This window comes from Chrysemys picta, chromosome 1 (genome assembly GCF_011386835.1).
Source record: "Chrysemys picta bellii isolate R12L10 chromosome 1, ASM1138683v2, whole genome shotgun sequence".
NCBI classification, from domain to species: domain Eukaryota; kingdom Metazoa; phylum Chordata; order Testudines; family Emydidae; genus Chrysemys; species Chrysemys picta.
Window position 1 is genome coordinate 51638087 of NC_088791.1, and position 18894 is coordinate 51656980.

Here is an 18894-nt window from a genome sequence, read left to right on the forward strand (position 1 = left end):
TTTTGTTTATAATCCCAAGGGTGACACCTGACAGGAATTAAGCCATTATCATTATTGTTATTGTTACTTATTTTTATTGTGGCAGTGTCTGTAGGCTCCAATGATGCTGTACAAACTCTGTAACAGTCCCTGCCTATTATGGCTCAATTCAGCAATACATGGTGTCCCATGACTGTGTGTCTGTGTGTGAGCATTTGTCAAGCTTCCTTGTGAATTAGGAGGCAAACATTTTCCCTCACTTATTTTTCTCACCTGATTTAATTCTCCTCATCTTGCTGAGTTTAAATTTCAGTGAGAAATGCTAATAATCAAGGAATGGATGTGATCATTTATTTCTTCGTGAGGTATAAGAAAGATGAGGCTGAGAGAGAGAACATATGGCTGAGTAATCATGCTGAGGAAATAAATCGAGAAACGTGAAAGAGAAAAACACAAGAACCTTCAAAATGAGAATGTAGTATAAGAAAGTGTTACATATTTCAGAAACAGCTGGGTTGTCAGATGGCTTGGCAACAGCTGACATGTAGAAGACTGAGATTTAAGAGTGACCTTGACATTCATTCCCCAGATTGACGATGATCAGATCGGCTAAAGGTGAAGTCTTTGAACTCTGCGGGGAGGCTCTTGGCCCCACCATTATCCTAGTTAGCATCAAGCATTGCTGTTACTGAATTCACATCATGCCATTGATGACTGCCTAGGTGGGAACCATGTGCCCAGCTCCATCACCAAACAAGATAGATACTGGAATGATGATAATAGCTTATACTGGGAATTGATTCCATGAGAGATATTAAGGGAGATAAAAATTCACTTTGATGCTATATCATATGGCGATTTGTGAAGAGAAAAATATTCCTGAAGAAAGGGGTTTCTGGATCGTGGCCTCTCCACCATTCTGATAATAATGACCTGCACCTCTCTTACTGTAAATACCAGAGGCAGCTCTGGCTTGTCTGCAAAACTGGGGGGTGGGGGATGTTGGCCAGGCCCTTTACACTGTTGTGCCTCTGACAGGGCAGTCAAAGTGGAGATTCATCATTCCAACCCTATTCATTGCAATCCTATCTTTTATACCTGCTTTTGAGGGCAGCAGTGAGCCCCCACTCTCTGCTCTGCCTTAGGAAACCAACACATCTGGGGCTTTTTAACCTAATTGGAACCACCTGCTGAACTCCTCTCCATTTATTAGTCATACGGAGCAGGGCCCCAGGGAAAGCCCACAGCTAAGAACTTCTCTTCCTGCAAGGAGCCACAGAAGAGTAGCTGAGCCACAATTGTTTACAACCGGAGCACCTTCCTGAGTCAGGGGAAGGGACTGAGGGTTGGGTGATATTCTAAGGCTCTAACATCCCCACACAGCAGATGAGATCACTACAGAGATGCCTCTGGAGTTGTGGGGCAATCCTTTTTAGCTCCTGTGGTTCAGCAAACCCAGCTGTTCTCGCTGATCTAGGACTCTTCCTGAACTCATTATTCCAATTCACCTCTAATGGGAAGAACTACAAGATGCTAGCCCAGGTTCTTATGAGCATAATTGTTGAGAAATCTGGCATCTTTTCTGATTCCCTTCTTTCCAGAAGGAAAATCTGGGTTCTCTAAGGGATGTTCCCTTGTACTTCACCAATTATATATTGGATAGGGAGTGGTACCAAGTGGCTAAGACACAAAAGGAAACATCAGACAAGAAAAGAGGCTGGTTCTCCATTAATGAACGCCATCTCCACTATAAGCAAAAGTAAACGAAAAGGCCAAAAAAACAAACCACCATCCCCCCAATCCACCAGAATAAAGCTCAAAAGCACTCCAGAGCCTAATTTTTCTTCCATAAACTGTGGTTCCTCCCCTGAAGAAGGGAAACTCTTTGTTTTGGATCCTGATAACCCGAAACTGGAAAAGTAGGAGAGAGGTTGTGGTGCTTCCCAGGGGAATCCAGGGTTGTGAGTTTCCTTACTATCACCTGCCCTTAGCGTGAGGAACACTGCCATGGGTCAGATCCCCAACTCCACTTGCCATGGGCAACCTAACCACTCCACAGTAGGCTACAGTCCACACTGTCACACTACAAGTTAGCAATTGGCACACTCTCACCCTCAAGCCCTCTGAATGTCTCTCTGGAGCATCCAGCGTCTGGTCCACTGGACATTTGCAGAATTCTCAGATCTGAAAGAAATACCCCAGCTTACTAATTCCACTTCAGATACCACTTCCCTCAACACACACAGCACTTCGATAGGTTCAGAGTGTAATCGAGTATAAATTTACTTAACTAAGCAAAGAGACTGGTGTAGTACCAAGTAGAAGTATTGGAATGAAATGGTTACATATGAAATAAAATCATAACATTCATTCGGGATCCTAGGCTTAGTTAACTGGATGCTCTCATGTCGTATAAAGTAACGCTCACAAAAAATCTTTGTACCACTTTGCAGTCAGGTTGGCTGTGATCCCCCTTTCATGAGGCATGTACACGGTCAGTTTGCCTCCCAGGTGAAGGACTCTGTATGTTTCTTTGTCCCCCAAGATATACCAATCCAGTCCTTTGTCTTTATTCGTATACAGGACACTCCTGTGCTGTATTGTTTATTCCTGTAGATTTTCTCTCTTGTAGATTTTGCAATCTTTTATATAGGCTCTGGCTAATGTGCACATAGGATACATTGTGCGGCATACATTGTGCGCCTGGACAGGGAGATAGGTGAAAGGAACATGTCTGAGACATGTTACCTCCTAGTGATCTGCCTTAACTCCAAGACCTTAACAACAGAATTTTAGTAGAGATAGATAGCTCCTTACATATTATATGTAAGTACATTCTACAATGGTTATGATGGGCTACAATGGTTATGATGGTTACAGTGGGCTACTAGCTCTTGCTAGGAACCTTACATGCCACCTTACATTCATGTATCCGACTTAGGGGATACATGTAAAACCCTGTGCATGCCCTGTGCGAGTTGGCACCAAGGGGTGCTTGAATCACGAGAGGTTCTTTCCCCAGACATGTTTGAAGCAATAGAGAGGAAGTTGGTGGCCGCCGTCACAAGACAACCTGCTCATTTTCTTTTTCTGGCTAACTCCAAGGGCAGATCTTACCTGTCCAAAACTAAATAGAATTTGCCATCTCTTTTAAGTCCTCCTCCTTCAGAGAGACTTTATGGAGTCTTGGGAACAGAGGGAAAGACCTTAAGCAACAAGCCCTGAAACTCTACATGGTTCTGGAGGACAAAGATTCTGTTTTCCTTCTCCAGGAAGGGTTCAACAAGATTCACTCATCTCTTGCTCCAGACACTTACTGTGACTCTGAGTGTCATTTTATCCAGCTTTAGCTTGTAGATCTTCTGGTCTCATTATTCCATGGGGGTGAGAACTTCAGAGTTTCCTCTTAGGGCATGTTTACATTTGGGAAGTGTGATTGCAGCACTTATGGGCACGCCTGAGTTACCTTTGATCAAGTCATGTCGCTAAAATTAGCAGTGCAGCTGTGGTAGCATAGGCAGTGGTACAGGCTAGCTGCTGGAGAATGTACTCAAGGTCCTTGGTGGGATTATACTCAGCCACAATGGCATGAGCTAGCCCTTTTTAGCAAGTATCTCGATTGGGTATATCTAAGTGTGCTGCAGACCCACTTCTCTGTTGCAGTGCAGACATACCCGTAAAGGACCTGAAACCATTCCAAACAGAAGCAAAGGAGAGTGAAGTTACCCTCCAGAGTGATTCAGTCCCTCGGTTTGTGGTGATCGTAAGCCCAAGTGATGGAAGGATCAGCCACAACCAGACCCCAAATTCTAACAATGGATAGCAATCCATCAGGTTAGGGAATACATCCAGGACAGCACAATACATAAGGAATGTGGTCAAGGTCAGGAAAGCTCCAGACTATCAACTTCCTAGAGGTGAGCAGTTGGGACTTAGGATCACTTGAGGAAGGGGCACTTCCTAGTTCAATAGGCCCTCCCTCATCTATGTATGCTTGTGGTAGGAAGGGGGAAGGTAAAGGAGGAGGTAAAAGCAACAGCTCCCAGGGAAGATGTAGGCTAGACTCCCTCAGCAGCAGTCAGATCACCAAAAGCACTGGGCAAAAAAGCCTCCCCCTGCCCCCCCGGCGGGGAGCGCGACGGGGAGGGCGGCGAGCCTGGCCACGGCCCCGCTCTCCCCAGCCGGCTGGAGTGCCGGGGGAGGGTGGCGAGCCCAGCCGCGGGCCCGCTCTCCCCAGCCGGCCAGAGCGCCGGGGGAGGGTGGCTCCGCTCTTCCTGGCCGACCGGAGCGCCGGGGAGAGGGCGGTGAGCCTGCCGCGGCTCCTCTCTCCCTGGCGACCGGAGCGCCGGTGGGAGGGCGGCGAGCCCGGCCACGGCCCCGCTCTTCCTGGCCGGCTGGAGTGCCAGGGGAGGGTAGCGAGTCCGCCGCGGCTCCGCTCTCCCCGGGTGAGCGCCGCCCCCCTCCAGGTGCCGCCCCAAGCACGTGCTTGGAGGACTGGTGTCTGGAGCCTCTCTCACCCTCCTGTCCCCAGAGTCAAGTCTGAATTGTATCTAGTATTTTTAGGAAGAGGTGTGCAACCACATTGTCTGAGACTGGGGGAGAAGTGTACACATAGCGAAGCTATAGCACATTACAAATATCTGTCTTTGATTTATTTTTTTCCTCTTTACACATGCAGAACTTCTGTTAATTAAAAGCTTCTTAGGTCTTCTGATCCTGAGGGAGCCATATTGGGATATATTTTTATTTTGCTGTCCTGGCTCCTGTGAGATTTTTCTTTTTTCACTATCTTGTCAGTAATGATGTGGCATCTGATGTGTGTTTTCAGATAAGGTCATCCTTAGTTGGATGTTGTCTGCTATAAATCAAAAACAGAGAGAGGCTTAGGGAGGAGTGTTCTGTACTTAAGGAGCCAAAGATGATGATTTATGATCAAGCATCCTTTGTATGACAGCGGCTACAATTCTTGAGTGCTTGAATGCTCATCACTGACTAATATCACTGAGTAGCTTTGCAAAATTGCCAAATGTGCACCACCAGAATTGCTGACATATTTTCACTTTGAGAATAGGTGGCACAAAATATGAGTGAACTCTTCCAAAATTTAAGAAACTGAGACAGTTGCAAACAAAAAGAGAGAAATAGTATAAAAATAGGAGAAATAGATATTTTTCAAATGTCATGTGACAGAAATAGGGACATGGAAAAGATCTTGTCTCTTATGTCTGTCACTTGTAATGACTAAACAATGGAATACAATAAAAGCCCTCATTTGATACTGTCTTGTTCTGTATAATTTATATAACTACTCAGACATTAATCTGTAATGGACAAATCAAGAGGGAGGGATAGCTCAGTGGTTTGAGCATTGGTCTGCTAAACCCAGCGTTGTGAGTTCAATCCTTGAGGGGGGCATTTAGGGATCTGGGGCAAAATCAGTACTTGGTCCTGCTAAGGAAGGCAGGGGGCTGGACTCAATGACCTTTCAAGGGCCCTTCCAGTTCTAGGAGATAGGATATCTCCATTAATTTAATTTAAGACTCCATAATTATATATTCAACAAAACAGGGTAATTACTTACAGCTCCTAAGCATTATTGGCAAGAATGTTGCTATTGCAAGTGTGTTTTATTCTTCATAATGGAAAATATTATCTTAATGTTTCTATTCTTCAGTATAACATCTGCTTACTACCTAAGTTAACTGAAACTAAGTGCCATTTTAGCAATGCTTCTAATCATAATTTGCAATGGAAGACCATGTGGTTGAAGGACTCCTAAATCAGTTATCTCCTTCCACAGAGGAATCCAAAATTCTGCGACATGAATGCCATACTATACGTCTGTCAAAAACTGGAAATAACGGAGTATTATTCATTTAATTAAATAATCCTTAGGTTAGAATAATTTCCTTTGTCTGGATGATTCAGCTGGTTGGCATCTTTCCAGGGCATTTAACAGACTTGCCTGAATTCCAGAACTGTCATGTTTCGTTAGCAATGAAGGGCAATATTACTTGACAATAAAGTGAGGTTTGTGTTACACATTAAGCAGAGATTTAATATTTAAATAATATTCAGGTACAGTATGATATAACTGTGCATTAATCTTTCCTCTCCTGATGCACAAGTTGCTTTCATTTAAAAGATCACTTAATTTGCAGATGTCTCATTTGTCTATATGGTATTAACCAATGTGGGTTCTTTCAGCAGTTTTCTAAATGTTAGAAATGCTAGGGCATCTGTCTCTTAAAACCCAATGAGCTATTTTTTAATACATCTTCACTTACTAATAGGGCAATGGAAGTTCATATTTATAGTTAAGCAGGTGCTCTGTGAAACAAGCTTTGGTATATTCTGTTTTTTATGTATATTAAGATCCCAGACATATCATTTGACAACCATAACATTAACTTTTAGAAGACTCTCTTGGTTTCTTCTGAACTTAATTATGACCAGGACTGTAATGTCTTTTAGAAAACCTTCTTTTCATCAATGAAAGCAGAATATACATATGACCCAAAGCACCCGGGTATTCACATATTCGACACAATTGTGATAATCTTTGTACAGAATATGCCATGTAGATATCATTCAAAAACTAATTCACTGGTCAACAATATCATGGTGAAATGTATGTAGCAACATTATATGTAAAGTTATGAATTCCCCCTGAATGATATTACTAGAACATCTTCAAGACCAGACCTACACCTTGCCTAGGTAAAGGTGTTAAATAGGTCTGTCCTAAACAAAGGAATGTGGGTTTACCTCAATTTACATATACACATAAATAGGAAGATCGAGACAGCGGGGGGAGGAAATTGAAAGAAACAGAGCAGTTTACATTTTGGAAAACACCAGTGGGGGAAAAGAACAGTATAAAGCTTCCTTCACTATCAGACTCCATCGCCTTCCTCACAGCTTGAAGAATCAATTTCAAAGGTTCACTGGATTATAAAAGAAAGGGGCAGAGAACTCCCAAGTTATCACTTCCATTTAAGAAGACAAAAGAACTAGCACTTTTGGCTTCCGGGCGAGATTCTGACTGAGAGGGTGGGGATCATCCATTTTTCTGGAAGACTGTGGGTGAAAAAAACCATCTTCAAGAAAGTCTGTATCTTGCTAGGTTAAGTGTTTAGTCACTAGAAAGCATATTTTTAATTGATCTTACTTAAAATCCTATTTTCTTTTGTTAATAAACTTATTTTACTTTTAATTTAAACCAACAATACTGTTCTTGAATTAAAGTGTTAGGTAACTTCAATTAAAGCGGTAAGCTGTACATTTTGTGTGTTTAGAGGAGTAAACAAACCTTATTATTTTTCTGAATGGTCTAAGGGAGAGCTGCAGAGAGTCCTGTGGCACCTTTAAGACTAACAGAAGTATTGGGAGCATAAGCTTTCGTGGGTAAGAACCTCACTTCTTCAGATGCAAGTAATGGAAATCTCCAGAGGCAGGTATAAATCAGTATGGAGATAACGAGGTTAGTTCAATCAGGGAGGGTGAGGTGCTCTGCTAGCAGTTGAGGTGTGAACACCAAGGGAGGAGAAACTGCTTCTGTAGTTGGATAGCCATTCACAGTCTTTGTTTAATCTGATCTGATGGTGTCAAATTTGCAAATGAACTGGTGCTCAGCAGTTTCTCTTTGGAGTCTGGTCCTAAAGTTTTTTTGCTGTAAGATGGCTACCATTACATCTGCTATTGTGTGGCCAGGGAGGTTGAAGTGTTCTCCTACAAGTTTTTGTATATTGCCATTCCTGATATCTGACTTGTGTGCTGGACATTTCAGGGAACATGATTTGGGGAAATTTGGGACTGGGAGTGTGTTAGTCACCTTGCTGGTTGTAACCAAAGCTGGTGGAAGCCAGAGTGGGAATGTGGGACTGTGGACAGACCGCTGGGGTCAGAGTTGCTGATCCGGGGCTGGCTACATAGCACACAGACACTCCGGGTGTGACCCGCGTGCTTGTTGCTGACTGAGTGTGTCCCAGGCAGAAAGCAAGAGTAACAAATAATTGTGAGGCACTTAAGGTTAAGTGGGGACACAACCACTCATTGGTCTGGATTGCACCCCAAAGTATGACACTGGGGTAGTTCTCAGGATTTACACACAGCTGGCTATTTTAACTGATCTTTACACTTCAAGCACTCGTAAAATAGTTTTAAGTGATTCTCAAGTGAAAAGGCTGGGAACAGTCAAAGAAAGGTTACAGTTATATTAATTTTTGTTTGATTATTTTGGGCAAGGAAAATAGAAGAAACGGAAGAGTAAAGATGAGTAAACAGCACAAAAGGCAAGCTGGAAGCTATAGCAGCAAAAGCATTGTAAGGCACTTAATACTGCATGGCAAGTGTTGAAACAACCCCTTATTGATCTGGACAGCACGTTCCAGAATGCCATGATGATACGCAAGAAAGGAACATGTCAAATTAGTATTAGTTTCTTCATTATGACCATTTAGGATTATCCTGCTAGCTCACATATGTTGCTGTAATCTGAGAGATGTACAATAAATTCTTCATACAAGTATGTTTTGTAATATAACATTGTGGCTTACAGAATTACATATATGAAATACTTCTCCACAGTTCTAATTTTGGAGCATGTATGTGTATAAATATATATACATGGGTCTGCGAGAATGTAATTTTTTTCTGTGTGAAGGAAGGTTTTCTCTGTTGAGGATTTCTGTAATTGCGTTTCATTTTGAAATAATAGAGCACCAGCTGAGAATCAGAAGCTATACTTGAAAGCATTGCTTTATAGTGGATACTAGTACAAAGTGGATGCAAGTGGGTACTTGTGGGTGTCATCAGAATAATGTAAAATTGAAGTTTGGAGTTCTTGATATGTGTCTGGAACAACTCAATAGATGAGATTTGGAGTCTTGTAAAATGATTGGCAGTTCTGAATATATCAGTGGCTGGTGATACTAAGGAATTAAGGCATTTTTTTTAATCATAAGATGAATATTTTTCCATTTGTCCACAGGAATTTATATTCAAATTTTATTCTTTTATTTTAAGATCACAGGCTGGGAAGCTGCTGGGTTATGTGATTCTCTTGCTATTGTATGTCTTTTTAACTATGCATAGCATCTACACTATGGGGCAAAAATCCCCATAAACCTGGGATCCTTAGCTTCTTCCATATTCATCCAGACTTTGGCCTTGTCTACACTACCGGGGGAATTGGATCTACGCTACGCAATTTGAGTTACATGAATAACATAACTCAAATCGATGTAGCTTAGATCTACTTACCACGGGGATGCTCTCCCTTCGACTCCCCCTACTCGTCTCGATCTGGTGGAGTACGGGAGTTGACGGGAGAGTGATCTGTGGTTGATTTAGCAGGTCTTCACTAGACCCGCCAAATCGACTGCCGATGCATTGATCGCGACTCGTCAATCCCCGATAAGTGTAGACAAACCCTTCCAGTGGAACATGTAACTATGATGTCTGAGTCAGAAACTTAGCAAGGAACATAAAAGGAAATAAAAAGAAGTTCTATAAATACAAAGACAAAGAAAAGTGTAGGCCCTCTACTTAGAAGGGAAGGAGAGCTCATAATGGATGTCAAGAAAACTGAGGTGTTTAATGTCTCTTTTGCATCATTCTTTACTAAAAAGGTAAATTGTGCCCAAATACTTAACACAATTAATATTAACAATGAGAGGAAAGGAAGGCAAGCCAAAATAGGGAATGAGCAGGCTAAAGAATATTTAGGAAAGTTAGATATTTTTCAGTTGGCAGGGCCTGATGAAATTCACCTCTAGGTTACTTCAGGAACGAGCTGAAACAATCTCAGAACCGTTAGCAATTATCTTCAAGAAAATATGGAGGACAGGTGAGGTCCCAGAGGATTGGAGAAGGGAAAACATATTACATACCTTGAAAAGGGGAACAAATAGGACCATAGGGACTATAAAACAGCCAGCCTAACTTTGATACCTGGAAAGATACTGGCACTAACTATTAAACAATCACTTCTTAAGCACGTAGAGGATAATAGATTAATAAGTAATAGCCAACATGGATTTATTAAGAACAAATCATACCAAACCAACCTAATTTCCTTCTGTGACAGGATTACTGGCCTAGTGGATGTGTGGAAATTGTAGATAGGGTGACCAGATATCCTGATATTATCAGGACCTTCCTGATTTTTCACACCTGCTATCTGGTCTCTCTAATTATAGATGTGATCTATCTTGATTTTAGTAAGGCTTTTCACACAGTCTCATATGACATTCTTATAAGCAAACTAGGGAAGTGTGATCTAGGTGAAATTACTAGAAAATGGGTACAAAACTGGTTGCAAGCCTTACTCAGAGAGTAGTTAGCAATGGTTTGCTGTCAAACTACAGAGAGAATATCTGGAAGAATACTGCAGTAGTCTGTCCTGGATTCAATACAGTTCAATATTTTCCTAAATGGCTTGGTTAATGAAGTGGAGTGTTTGCTTATAAAATTTGTGGATGATACCAAGTTGGGAGGGAGGATTTGAATTTGGAAAAAAGAATTAGAATTCAAAACAACCGTGACAAATTGGAGCATTGGGCTGAAATCAACAAGATAAAATTCAGTAAAGACAAGTGCAAAGTACTCCACTAGAAAGGAAAAATCAAATGCACAACTACAAAACGGGGGATAACTGGTTAAGCAGTAATATTACTGAAAAGGATCTGAGGTTTATAATGGATTACAAATTGAATATGAGTCAACAAGGTGATGCAGTTTAAAAAAAAAAAGCTAATATTCTGGGGTGAACAAAGCACTGCAGCTCAATGTAGTGAGATGCATCGTGACAGAGGCACAGCAGGTGTCAGCTAAATCTTGATTCATTCAAACAGGATGTATTCAGATGGTCTATGAATATCTTCCATCTTCATAGAGTTCAAAACCTGCACTTTTGTCTCTGTTGCCTGTTCATTCAGGCCAGGTTAGCACTGTAGTGACCAAAAGTTACCACCATCTGAGTACTAATGATAAATAATGTGAAAGGAGTTTGGCTATCTCAATTCAGCTAGGATAGATTAATATCCTCAAGGTAAGTATCAATATGGTAAAATATCATTATCACAGTTTCACTGCCCTCTTGTTGGCAGTCCAAACAGAGAGCCATAGATGTAGTTCCTTCAGGTATTGTTGATGCAGATTTGCATTGCAGTGGTTTACACTACTACTGTCTCTGCTGTGTCTGTTCTGTCTGTAAATAACACTGGTCTACAATTTTTGAGAAGTCGTCTGCTTCAGAGATAAAATGTGCTATTTATTATGTATTTTGATGTGCTGAATTCAAATATGACAATTAAAACAACTGATTGGCTACTGTTTCTAAGATATTTAAGTTTTTACATTTTATGTCTATGTATATTGTGTAGATAGTAAGTTTTAATCATAAATTGTAAACCTAGGTCTTTTCATGTGTTTATGGTTGCTTTACATGATAATATTTCACCTGTCCTATTTATGTAACACTTTAATAATCAGCAAAAGGGTTATATAAATAAAATTTATTATGAAACAAAAGGCAAAAAACTATTATGTACATAGTTTAGTCCTATTCAGTGTCTACTCGGCGCTTCTTGGCTTGTCTCTTGTATTCATTAAATGGAGCATCTCTTGTCACTGTCCAGCAATAGTCTGCAAATATTGATGGGCTCCATTTGCCCTGATAGCGTTTCTCCATTGTTGCGATGTCCTGGTGAAATCGCTCGCCGTGCTCGTCACTCACTGCTCCGCAGTTCGGTGGAAAAAAATCTAGATGAGAGTGCAAAAAATGTATCTTTAGTGACACGTTGCAACCAAGGCTTTTGTATGCCTTGAGGAGGTTTTCCACCAACAACCTGTAGCTGTCTGCCTTGTTGTTTCCGAGAAAATTTATTGCCACTAACTGGAAGGCTTTCCATGCCGTCTTTTCCTTGCCACGCAGTGCATGGTCAAATGCATCATCTCGAAGAAGTTCACGAATCTGAGGACCAACAAAGACACCTTCCTTTATCTTAGCTTCACTTAACCTTGGAAATTTTCCACAGAGGTACTTGAAAGCTGCTTGTGTTTTGTCAATGGCCTTGACAAAGTTCTTCATCAGACCCAGCTTGATGTGGAAGGGTGGTAACAAAATCTTCCTTGATTCAACAAGTGGTGGATGCTGAACACTTTTCCTCCCAGGCTCCAATGACTGTCAGAGTGGCCAGTCTTTCTTGATGTAGTGGGAATCTCTTGCACGACTATCCCATTCGCAGAGAAAACAGCAGTACTTTGTGTATCCAGTCTGCAGACCAAGCAAGAGAGCAACAACCTTCAAATCGCCACAAAGCTGCCACTGATGTTGGTCATAGTTTATGGACCTCAAAAGTTGTTTCATGTTGTCATAGGTTTCCTTCATATGGACTGCATGACCAACTGGAATTGATGGCAAAATATTGCCATTATGCAGTAAAACAGCTTTAAGATTAGTCTTCAATGAATCAATGAACAGTCTCCACTCATCTGGATCGTGAACGATGTTGAGGGCTGCCATCGCACCATCGATGTTGTTGCAGGCTACAAGATCACCTTCCATGAAGAAGAATGGGACAAGATCCTTTTGACGGTCACGGAACATGGAAACCCTAACATCACCTGCCAGGAGATTCCACTGCTGTAGTCTGGAGCCCAACAGCTCTGCCTTACTCTTGGGTAGTTCCAAATCCCTGACAAGGTCATTCAGTTCACCTTATGTTATGAGGTGTGGTTCAGAGGAGGAGGATGGGAGAAAATGTGGGTTCTGTGACATTGATGGTTCAGGACCAGAAGTTTCATCCTCTTCCTCTTCCTCGTCTGACTCAAGTGAGAATGATTCTGGTGCATCAGGAACCCTTCTCCGTGGGGTACTGGGCGTATAGCCGATGGAATGTTTGGATAATGCACAGTCCACTTTTTCTTCTTTGACACACCTTTCCCAGCTGGAGGCACCATGCAGAAGTAAGAATTGCTGGTATGCTCTGTTGGCTCTCTCCAAATCATTGGCACTGCAAAAGGCATAGATTTCCTTTTCCTGTTCAACCACTGGCGAAGATTTGTTGCACAAGTGTTGCAGCATATGTGTGGGGCCCACCTCTTGTCCTGATCTCCAATTTTGCAGCCAAAATAATGGTGATAGGCTTTCTTAACCATCGTGGTTATACTGCGCTTTTGTAATGCAAAAGTCACTTTCCCACAAACATAGCAGAAGTTATCTACACTGTTCACACAAGTACGAGGCATCTCTGCTCACTTTGGCTAAACAGAAATGTGTCCCTTTGCAAAATCAAACACTGACAAATAAGAGAGCACGACACTGTATGATTTCTAGACCTGATATAGGGCAATTTGTTCAGCAGAGTGATGTAAGCTTCGGTATGATTGCATCATCCATGACTTCTAGGAATGACATGATGCAATTCATATAATGTATGATGCAATACCAGCTTCAGATTGCATCATTCATTGTTTTGCCTAAAAAGCAAGTACTGTCCAAACCCAGTCATAGATTTATTCATAGATCCAGTCAAAGATGTATTTTAGTCATTCTGGTTTAAATTGAGATCCCTTCCCATTATAACTCACGTATCCTCTGCCATTCCCAAGTCAAGGGTCGTATATACTGACCCAATAGCATATCTTGAAAACTAGAGCCAATCAACAATTTTAAGCATCATTTTGGTTCTCAGTGACCCAGAATTAGTAAAGTTTGACTACATTTATTTCAGAAGCATTTTGGCTGTAGAGCAGTGTAATGTTTGCAAATGGTGCAATATTACATATTCTTTCATGCACACACTAAAAAGAATGTTTAGAACAAGTTGTTCTCATTGCATACATGATCACTGATAGGACCAAATATAGATTATAAGATATCTATGTGGTTTGGGTTGCACAGTAATGTGGTATGTATTTTTCCTGTTAATTTTATCTTGCCACAGCTGTTTTCACAAGCACTGTTCTTACAGCTACACCATACATAGTCATCAATTTGTTTCTTGCCATATGTATTTTCTGGCAACAGAGTGTATTGGTATCCAATTATTCATATATGCTTAGAATATAGTATTTACTGTAGTTTACACATGGTACCTGGCTTTATTTTATTGAAAAATGACCTACTACTTAAAGAATCAAAGTTACATTTTTCCAATTAATGAAAGGGTAATACTTCTTTTTCTGTTACCAGTGTTATTATTACAACAGTCCTGTATCTTTCGGATGCCCTTCGTAAGAACTTCCTAAATGAAAACTTTGATTATAAGGTACTGTAAGAATGAACTCCCCCAAAATATATGTTCAATGACATAAGTAGTGCAAAAGCTTGTCAATCTGTGGCTCTTTTGATTTTGGGTTGTTACTCTTTGGATTAAATTTATCTCTAATTTCTGAGCTGTTAGATTCCAGTGGTGCTACCAGTCTCAGCTGTTCAAAACTCATGAGATTGGTTTAAAAATTATTAGGTTGTGTGTTTTGTATTTGGGATTCTGTTTGTTTGCCTTCTGGTTTTAAGTCTCGAGTGCACCTGTGTCATGTTTTTTGGATCAAGGTTTCGTTATTAAAAAAATTATTTTCTTTTCTGTTCATATTTCAAGATTATCTCAGAAAATAAAATGAACTTTATTACTTATTCCCTGGCATATTTACCAAAAATATGGCTTTAGATTTTTTTTTTTAATTCTCTCAAGACCAATTAACATGGCATGTACTGTTAAAATTATAATGCTATGACATGTCATGCTGGATATTGTTAAAGATATTAGCCTGTGTTCAGTGAGCTGTGATATTTGTAATAACCCATGGTCAGAGTGTTATATTGCAGTTATAGAATGATATTTAGGGGATTAAAAACAAAAGGCTTAGTGATGGCTCCTAAGAGGTTTACTCATAGGGGAGAGGGAAAGTGAGCACACAGTCCAAGCAGTGGTGCTTGGAGGCATTATTCTAGCTGTGCCATGTTATAAGGCACAGGGTCTGATATTCAGGGGTGCTGAGCTCCCAATGCTCCCAGTGATTTCAAGTACAGCTATGGATGCTCAGCATCTCTGAAAATCTAGGTCCATGCTATGCCTCTGGAGTCAATGGAGAGAACGTTGGCCTGAAGTACTAGATACTATGAAACTATGTAGTCTGTGCTCCCTTATGTAGCTCTGCCAATGTGCAGGAGCTAAAGCCCACATCATTAACTGCTTACTGACTATTCCCCAGGCTTATTTAGCAGTTATTACTGTCTCCTGCACCTATTTTCCTCTCCTGCATAGCTACACTGGAGCAGCCATAATTTGGCCTAGAGCAGAGGTTCTCAAACTGAGGGTCAGGACCCCTCGGGGGTCACGAAGTTATTATGTGGGGGGTGGTGAGCTGTCAGCCTCCACTCCCAAACCCTGCTTTGCCTCCAGCATTTATAATGGTGTTAAATATATTAAAAAGTGTTTTTAATTGATCGGGGGGGGGGGGTCGCACTCAGAGGCTTGCTATGTGAAAGGGGTCACCAGTACAAAAGTTTGAAAATCACTGGCCTAGAGTTGCTAATATTTAAAAATGTCATTTCATTAAGAAATCTTTACTTAACAGTAGTTTCAGCAGCTGATCCTCCCAGTGCATGTGCACGGAAGTCAGTTATGGAGCAGTATGCTAACAAACTATATTACCTTGCTTTACTTCATCTTTGCCTTGCTGAGACACTGTAGTCATTGATGCTTGCAAGTTGTATCAGTAACAAGTAGAGCTGCCCAGAGAACAACAACTTTTTCTAAATTTGTTTTCATTCCACTTAGAGAAAACAAATTCTTTTGAAAGTTTTTGCAAAACAGAACTGTGTTAAAATTTCTGTTTTCAGATCAAAATCGCCAGGTTTTTAATTCAGTTCTCTTTGTCTCTGTGAGAGTCCACCATGGACCCCAGAAACCTTCCCGCCAAAAATATCATCAAAATTAGGATGTCTCTGCAAAACATGTCATCATCAACAAAACAGAATATTTGGTTGAAAAAACATTTAATCAAAAATATTGTAACCAGCTATACTAATGAAGAATAAGACAAGTGGTACAACTGAAAATTTGCATCTAGAGTGGACATAAAATGTTAGTGCTGAGAAACGGAAAATAACCAAATACCTTGTGTTTATTGTAGATCTGGGATTCCTACTTTTATCTTGCTGTCATTTTTATAAACCAATTATGTCTGCAACTGGAGATGTTCACACCTTCCAAGAAGAAAAAGGTGTTGGAAAAGTAAGTACCAGTCAGGTTCCATAAAATTACTGCAGATCAAACAATTATGTTTTAAAAAACAGCCGTTATGCAGCATATGGACCTGATCCAAAACCCGTTGAAGTAGATGAGTCTTTTTGCTTACTTTGATGGGCTTTGGATGAAGTCCTATGTGATTTCACAGTCCCCCAAGAATTGACAGAGTTGGTAAGACAACTCCCACTTGTTCATGATCTCTGTATGTGTGTATATATATCTCCTTAATATATATTCCACTCTATGTGCATCCGAAGAAGTGGGCTGTAGTCCACGAAAGCTTATGCTCTAATAAATTTGTTAGTCTCTAAGGTGCCACAAGTACTCCTTTTCTTTTTTCAAGACTAAAATTGTTGACCCTAAGAGCCCCTCAATGCCCACTGGCTGGGTGGCTCATATCAGGCCTGATGCCCAAACACACTGTTGTGATAATATGTATTTAAAATATGTTTGTTAGGTATTCTATGTAAACTGGTGGAAGGCTGGATTTGAAAATCATTTGTGTGATGTATATATGGGTTGTGTATAAAGAATTACGTGTGTGCTGGAAATATGTTCTTACAATGTGTTTGGGAGGCAGTGCATAAATCAAGACTTCCCTAGACAAAGGAATGTGGATTACCCTGTCTGACTGGCTCTATTACAGGCTGGGTACAATGAAAGTACATTTACATATAAGTTAAACAAAGCCATCAAGCTAATGAGCGGCAAAGGGAGTCTGCACCCCAGGAAGCCTTCCTGGCTCTAGAAGAATAGACAGTGGATTTAGGGTAATATAAAGGGAGCTAAAAGACCTTTTAGTTATCCATCACTTAAGGGACAAAAGAGTCAGAGCTCTTGGAAACTGTGGAAGGTGATTCCTTCAGCCATGTGGGTTGAAGTGTATGGGAACTGACTATATATGAAAGCTTTCCCTGAGACCAGGATTGTATTTTGTTAAGCTTTAGACACTAGAAAGTGTGTTTTATTTTATTTTGTTTGTAACCATACCTGTCTCTTTTTCTTTTGCTTAGCATCACTTATATCTGTTTTTTATTAAAAAAGCTTATTCTTGTTTTATTACAAAACCATCTCGGTACCGAGTATTAAAGTAAAGTATGAGGCTTTAACACTAACAGACTAGTGTGTGCTCTGGCTGTTTGGAGGCAGTGAACTTGATGATGTCTGTGAGAAGCACAGTGAGAGGGATTGGACACTGTAGAGAGACATCTCAGGAACTGGGTTGAGTGATTGTTACTTGTAAATCAAGGTTTAGGCTGGCAGAATCTCAAGGAGTTTGCTGATAAGGTAGACTACGGTGTCTGACACCCCGTCTATTTCCAGCGAAGTTCACGCTTGCTGAGACAGAGCGGTAACACAGTGCCTTATCGTTCTGGGTGTCCAGACAAGAACATCACAGGGTAAAATTATTACTTATCTTGGGGGAAAGAGGAGGGAAAAAATCTGAGGCATATTAAGAGAATAGATTGGTATCACTACTTTGTTGTATCATTGTTACTGTTTGTAACATTTAGGGAGCTTGTACTAACAATATGTGGAAATTAATGTGTGTTTATGAAACAAGCCATTTGATTAGATATGTATTGGACATTAACAAACTTCCTTTTTCCTTTTCTGTTTATACTACATCCATCCAAAACTTGGGAAAAATCATTACAGCATGGAAATCTCACAGTTCATCTTGCTACACAGGAGCCTAAATTATAGTATGATCTTGTAAAATTATTTCCTAAATAATGTTATGCTTAAGTGCTTTTTTTTTAATATTTCACAGATATGGTGACATGCGGGTAACGATGGGATGTGAAATCTTCAGCATGTGGCAAAATTTAGGTAAGGAATTGAGAAAAAAATCTCGATAAAAATTAACAGTGAAACAAAGTAGCACAAAAAAGTTGAACAAAATTTGTAATGAATTTTAGTTAAGACTCCTGCATTATATTACTGGTTCTGCCGGTTTATCTGGGGCAAGCCACTACCTCTTTGTTTCTTGGTTTGTCCTCCTGGAAAACAGTTCTAATTCTTTTCAGAAAATGTTAAGAAGTTGAATTAATTGTTTGGATTTGCAAAGTGTTTTCAGATCCTTTGATGAAAGTAGTTTTGTTTGACATACACCAGTCCTCTTGATTGAAACTCACCTAATGTTTTGGAAACAAATGTTGGCCACTAGGTCCAAAACCGTTTATTTCTTGAAAAAAATGAGAATGAACATAAAGCTCAAATCAAAGCATTATTACCATTGTGACGCCTTCTTTCCTCTATGAGAAACTGTTGTTTTCCAAGATACTGAAAGATAAGAAAAATCTAAATGATAGATTTCATTTTTTGACAAGGGGGTTGCATTTGTACATACAAAAATTCTTACCTGTAAGGAAGCGTGTATTCCTCAGATGGCCATCCCAGTAATTTGGGCACTCTTGTTTATTAATTAAAGCTATTCCTTTCTCAAAACCATCATCTTCCCATGACTTGTAAGTCAAAAATACCCACTAACAGGTAAAGTATCTGGGAGGAAAGTAACTCAGGAGAACACACCGACTGCTCACAGAACTGCAGGGAGCCATAACAAAAACATCAGAGAAGCCAGGAGAAGGAACATCAGTTGCCGCTACGATCCAGCAGCAGCATCCAGGATCCAGAAACTCTAACAGTCAAA

General features: G+C 40.4%; 1 protein-coding gene across 4 annotated transcripts in view; it reads left to right on the forward strand.

Annotated features, from left to right (window-relative positions):
* Positions 1 to 18894, forward strand: part of DOCK4 (dedicator of cytokinesis 4) — a 403168-nt gene that overhangs the window by 312765 nt on the left and 71509 nt on the right. For all 4 annotated transcript variants that reach the window (XM_008162515.4, XM_042861791.2, XM_042861754.2 and 1 more), the window contains exons 28-30: positions 14180 to 14255; positions 16123 to 16223; positions 18013 to 18071. In XM_008162515.4, coding sequence (XP_008160737.2) covers positions 14180 to 14255; positions 16123 to 16223; positions 18013 to 18071 — 236 coding nt within the window. The remainder of the gene's footprint in view (positions 1 to 14179; positions 14256 to 16122; positions 16224 to 18012; positions 18072 to 18894) is intronic.